We start from the raw sequence: 6,000 nt of genomic DNA, 5'->3' as shown, positions 1-6,000 counted from the left end.
GATTCCCTAACGTACAAACACAGGGGCTGGAGTAATGAAGTCCACACCATATTATAACAAAGAGCACAGATACAATCTCTTCAAGAAGGGGAAATTTCTAAGCTTATCGAATCATACAGCTTCTTTCTTGTTCTACACAGCTTGTTTAGCCGCCCTGTCCAGTTTTTACCTCATTTTTTACCCCAAAATCATCGGAAAAACAACCAACATTCGAGTGAACAGTCGAGCAAACCCCTCCACTAGACTCCCAAACGGTAAACGAAATCCACAAAACCCTTCTATTTCTTCGCAAACTTGACTTGTTTTCATGGTTTGCAGATGTGGAAACCTGCGACTTGTTCAAAGGGAAATGGGTTCCGGACGCGGCTGGTTCTTTGTACACGAACTACAGCTGCAAGACGATCCCATTTGCGAGGAATTGTTTCATGCACGGAAGAATGGACGCGGAGTTCCTGCGGTGGAGATGGAAACCAGACAGATGCGAACTACCTCGTTTCGAACCAGAAAGTTTTCTAAGGATTGTTCGAGGAAAGACAATGGCTTTCATCGGGGATTCGGTTGCCCGAAACCAAATGGAGTCGCTGCTATGTCTCTTGTCCACGGTTAGTTCTGATGATTCTTGGATTCTGTAGTCAAAATGCATTAAAAATTGTTTCCCAAAGTGAATTAGTGGGTGGCCATAAAGTCATTTTGATGACTAAAAAAAGCAAGAAGATGCTTGCATAAATGGGCTGTCACTGAATTAAATTAATGATTTTGCATCGTTTATGGAACCTAATGGAATAAATCAACATTTAATTTTACCTAAAAAACTATGCATTTAGTTAAAGAATAGATTCTTCTGCGGTGGATGCTAATCTGTGCATGTACGGATTCTGAATCGTCTCTTTTTAAAAAAAAAAAATTTATGTGTCGCCATTTGTCATCCCTCGATTCGTAATTCTATTGAAATACTTGGACATTTTTACTTTTGATTGATATTATTCCATATTTATAAATCGAACTAATTCAACTTTATCGCATAGATTTTTGAGTAAATATCATCAAAATATTGAAAATTGGAAGTGCTAATTTATTTATTAAATGTACAATTTAAGAAGTCGAGTATCAAGTAGTAGTTATGAAAAACAAGAGTTTGATTTTTTGCATTAAATGTAACATGCATGCATCTAATTTCTAAATCAAGACGTTGAAATCATGCAGGCAGAGACTCCGAAACCTAAACACAAAGATCCAGATGACCGGTTCCCTATATGGGAATTCCAGGAACACAATTTCACTCTAATGGCACTCTGGTCTCAATTCCTAGTATCCGCCTCCGAGCGAGTAGTCAACGGCTCTGCCACGGGCGGTTTCGATTTACATCTTGACAAAATCGATACCAACTGGTCAGAAAAGCTACCGGAAATCGACTTTGCAGTTTTCTCCGACGCCCACTGGTTTTTCAGGCAGAACTATCTGTATGAGGGCGGCAATCTCATTGGCTGCGTTTACTGCCAGACGCAGAATGTAACGGACCTCGGACCAGGTCTAGCCATAAGGAAGGTGTTCCGGGCTGCGTTTAAGAAAGTGCACAGCTGCAAAAATTGCAGGAAGATATTCAGTCTGTTGAGGACGTATTCTCCGTCTCATTTCGAGAATGGAGCGTGGAACGAAGGAGGTGGGTGCAATAAGACCAGGCCCGTAGGGAAGGAAGAGATTGACATGGGCCGAGCCGATTTCGATTATCGCAAAATTCAAGTGGAAGAAGTTGAACTTGCGAGAGAAGCAGAGGAAGGACATGGGAATGTTTTCGAGGTCCTCGATGTGACAGAGATGATGTCGATGAGGTCCGACGGGCACCCTGGTGTGCACTGGGGAAACCAGTGGATGAAAGGTTACAGTGATTGTATCCATTGGTGTCTACCAGGCCCTATTGATACCTGGAATCAGCTTATGCTGGAAATTATGATCAAGAAATGGAATCACAATTTTGATTTCTATAGGTGAAACCCATTGATTGTTTCACACGAGATAAAAACAAGTAGTCCTCTGTGGTACATTATTCCATTTGAATGAAATTAGCATGTATTTTCTGTTACATGCAAAAGATATAGCTAATGACAATAATACAACTCAAAATTTGAACAATAAGGAGAGAAAAACTGCTAGAAACACTAATTACTCCACTAGGACTAGTCCGAGGGGCATACAAAATAATGAGGAATACAAAAGAAAATCAAGAAACAAGACACTGTTGGTAACTTTGAAACAAGTAAAACTACATTCTTTTTCCAAGAATTACATTAACATATACTTTGTAACGAGCTTCAGTTAATGAGATGAATCGAACTTCAAATGTGAAAGTTATGGTACCCCATATGGTTTCTTGATTCAACAAAACAGAATTCACTTGGATCCATCGGCAAAAAGAAGCAAAGAAAACAGTGGCATGAAACTAAAACGAGCACAAAAGATTACAAAATAAAAAACCATCAAAACACGTCTGAATTGGTACCAAATGCCTTGGCAGATTACACAATGTACTGTTGTCAGCATTTTCATGCAGATGATAAATGTTCCAGCAGAAACATTCTATAAAGAACACAAATATCTTGCTCCACCAAACCAAAAAGGGCATAAAAATATCTGCTTCCACACAAACCAGTATAATAAGCCATCGATCTCCAGGATTAAGACAACTCAGAAAGAATGTAGAATCATATATTTACACATTTCTTTAGGACACAAACACATACAGAACAAATATAAACAATTTTTATAAACTTAGATCTCACTTATAATCTCCAGCCTTACAATCTAAAAAACAGTTTTTATAAGCATACATGTATAAATACCAAAAGAACATGCCCCGGCCGAACATTACCAGAGGGGCTTGCCTTAGATCTCACTTATCTGAAACATACCCAACGAAAAGGAGAAGAGCTCACGAACAGGTGGGTGCTCGACCAACGAAATATCCATCCCGCACCCACTAACTGGCAATTTCAACTCACGTAAAATCGTAAATGCCTCAGCGACACGCGTCTTTGGCACTTCTTCAGCCACCGAGCAGTAAGGAATCCACGTATCCGGACGGTACTCCGCCCCAAGTTCAATGCCTTCTTTTTTCAGGGAGTCACACAACTGTGAGTGAAATTGAAGAAGAGACAAAGTAGGAGTTGCTCCAAGGAATAGCACGTTGTTTTCGATTGGGAGGCTTCCAACTGAAGAGAAGGACAGAGACAGAGGTTCTTGCTTCAGACAAAAATTTCTCAGCACATTCTCAAGTTTAGCAATGTCAACAAAAGGGCTCGAAAACAAGGTAATGTGAGGCCTTGATTCGATCTCGATCAGATGAGTGCTTATCTGCCGTCGAGCCAACACATTCCACGCCTTTAAAACCTGATTCTCAAGTGCAGGATCAAAGTAAAGCTCAATCGAGTAGCCTTGTGACATTGTCTCTAAGTTGGGCATTTCAAAAAAACAAGTAGAGAATCAAGAAAATCACGAATCCGAAATCAAAAAAAATCAAGAAACAAGCAAGAACATGTTGAATAAAGAAACCTCCAAATCCAACCAAAATAAAAACAAATGTGCATTAAAACGGTGAGAAATAAGCATAAAATCCACACGCAACAGCAAGAACTAAGATGTAACCATCTAAAGTTTACAGAACAAAAATCCTTAGCAATCCCACAAACCTTCAATCTTTAAACAATCCCAAGACAAACCCAGAATTCAAAGTCGAACCAAAACTCCGAAGAACCGAGCTTTCAATCAAATTAGCTAAATAGCCATACCCAGCTCAAATAGGAGACAAGTGAGGCAGGATAACCAAAAAAGGAACCAATTCGGTCACTTCAGAAGCTTAGGGTTGCCAAAAGCGAAATACTAACAAAAACATAATGGAAATAAGGATATGGAGGAGGAAAGGGCATGTGAAAAACACTCCGGTTAGACGTTAGAGTTTCAATTCCGAAAGAGACGGAAGGAATAAAGAGTTCAAGAAAAAGGGCCCTTCACAAGGAAAGTGATTTCTTTATTGAAGTTCACCGTTTACACAGAAGAAATTTCTGGGTTAACTCCATTTTAAAAAAAAAAATACAGGCCAATTTCTGATATTATAACTTGTTAGGATAATTAATTTTCTTAGGGATAGTTTGGCACACATGATAGGATAAACATGCGATATATAATATAAGGATAAGTTAAGGATAAATATAACTTGTTTGGTATGATTTTAATAAGAGTGATTAAATTTATATCTTAGATTGTAATGACAAAATTAACATTATCATAATAAATTTTATAATTTCAAAGTTATTGCTTGAGCTCATATTTTTTATTTGTTCATGTGTCGATAGTACTTGCATGATTTATTTATTTTTATCTAATTTTATATATTATATAATATGATAATTGAGCTCTTGATTTTTTGATTCAAGTCAAATATCAATTTTTAACGTTAATCGAGTGATACTAATAATTTTATGGAGATTTATAAAAATTATTTATATAATTATCTCGAATTCATTTATATAATATATAAAAATAAATAAAATATTTATTTGATTTTAATTCCTACCAAATAGCATAGATTTATAAAAAAATCATTTATAAATTGAGGGTAATTAAGTCATTTGTAATGTATTTTACCATTAAATTAAAATTATCACACATTCTATTAGGGATATTTTATCCTTCTAAAAAATTATTTATCAAGGCCCATGATATTATCATGAGCTTTTTAAAAAGCTATCAAACATGGGATAAAGATGATTATTTATCAATCCCTCTCTTATCATATGTACCAAACTATGCCTTAAAAGTTAAAACTGATGGAAAGACTTGCAGAAGTGGGAGACGACAACCGGCGACCTTCTAACCCAATCAAGCGCTTTAAATGGAATTGTTCTAAGAAAATAACATGTTTAAGTGTATTTTAAATATATTTGAAGAGATATTTTTTTAAAAAAAAAACAAGAATTTAGATCAAGGTTAAAAAAATACTTCTTTGAATATTTATAATAATTATATATTTAGACTTTAAAATCTTCTAATTAAAATTTAGGATTTCCATCTGAATACGAAATATAATTTAACATCAAAATATCTAAAAACTAATGAATTTAAATGAAATATAATCGATGCTCATTTTAAAAATTTCGAAATACTTATATAACATGAAAATGTTTAATTTGAAATACATACAATTTTTTTGAGCCATGCTATACGTAGAATAATATTTGTACAACAAAAAAATTTCGATACAAAAAATTATTTTATCTAAATCTAGTGAAAATTCAATTCAAAATTTCATAAAATAATAGCAAATGTATCACGATATAATAATTATAAATATTAATATACTGTATATTTGTTGTAGTTTTAATATTATTAAAAAAATTCTCAATCATAAAGGGTCAAATTGAGGTAAAATGTTTTGCAAAAAAAATTTGAATTTAAAAAGTTAAAATTTTGGGTCCACTCGTTTGATATCCATTTTTTCTAAAATAAATTAAGGCAAAAACTTGTGTGAGACGGTCTCACGGGTCGTATTTGTGAGACAGATCTCTTATTTGGGTCATCCATGAAAAATTATTACTTTTTATGCTAAGAGTATTACTTTTTATTTTGAATATGGGTAAGGTTAACCCGTCTCACAGATTAAGATCCGTGAGACGGTCTCACATGAAACTCACTCATAAATTAAATAACTCATCATCATCTATAATAAATAACCAGCTACAAGGACGTAAATATTCTCGTACATACATTATCAATTGGATTAATTATTTGTTTTTATTAATATTTATTATTAATTGTTAAAAAATATTTTATAATTTATTTAAATTAATTTATAAAGATAAAGAAATATTTATTAGAAGTACTAAGAAGTAAGAAGTTGTTGGACTTGAGAAACATTATTTGTGCCGTTTTATTATGAATTATTCCAAACATTTTGAATTGTTAAATGCGAGTAAATGACTAAGATTGCTGGCTAGTCAGGAAAACGAG

General features: G+C 34.3%; 2 protein-coding genes across 3 annotated transcripts; one reads left to right on the top strand and one right to left on the bottom strand.

The window, feature by feature from the left end:
• Positions 1-6: 6 nt before the first annotated feature.
• On the top strand, positions 7-2,080 carry LOC140821592 (xyloglucan O-acetyltransferase 3-like). The gene is made up of 3 exons (XM_073182118.1): positions 7-254; positions 319-602; positions 1,204-2,080. The coding sequence occupies exons 1-3, from the start codon at positions 35-37 to the stop codon at positions 1,987-1,989; spliced, it is 1,290 nt and encodes a 429-aa protein (XP_073038219.1). The 5' UTR covers positions 7-34; the 3' UTR covers positions 1,990-2,080.
• A 392-nt stretch (positions 2,081-2,472) lies between these two features.
• On the bottom strand, positions 2,473-4,125 carry LOC140821599 (uncharacterized). 2 transcript variants are annotated; one of them, XM_073182133.1, is made up of 2 exons: positions 3,783-4,125; positions 2,473-3,443 (listed from the first exon to the last, which is right to left on the bottom strand). In XM_073182133.1, the coding sequence occupies exon 2, from the start codon at positions 3,436-3,438 to the stop codon at positions 2,881-2,883; it is 558 nt and encodes a 185-aa protein (XP_073038234.1). In that variant the 5' UTR covers positions 3,439-3,443; positions 3,783-4,125; the 3' UTR covers positions 2,473-2,880. The 2 variants fall into 2 exon arrangements, with proteins under 2 accessions (XP_073038234.1, XP_073038233.1); XM_073182132.1 differs by having other exon boundaries at positions 2,485-3,443; positions 3,684-4,122.
• Positions 4,126-6,000: the final 1,875 nt, after the last annotated feature.

The sequence above is a fragment of the Primulina eburnea genome, unplaced genomic scaffold, assembly GCF_022965805.1.
Source record: "Primulina eburnea isolate SZY01 unplaced genomic scaffold, ASM2296580v1 ctg636_ERROPOS244172, whole genome shotgun sequence".
Classification (NCBI taxonomy): domain Eukaryota; kingdom Viridiplantae; phylum Streptophyta; class Magnoliopsida; order Lamiales; family Gesneriaceae; genus Primulina; species Primulina eburnea.
The sequence above is the reverse complement of the archived record's forward strand: the minus strand, read 5'-3'. Positions and strand labels throughout refer to the sequence as shown.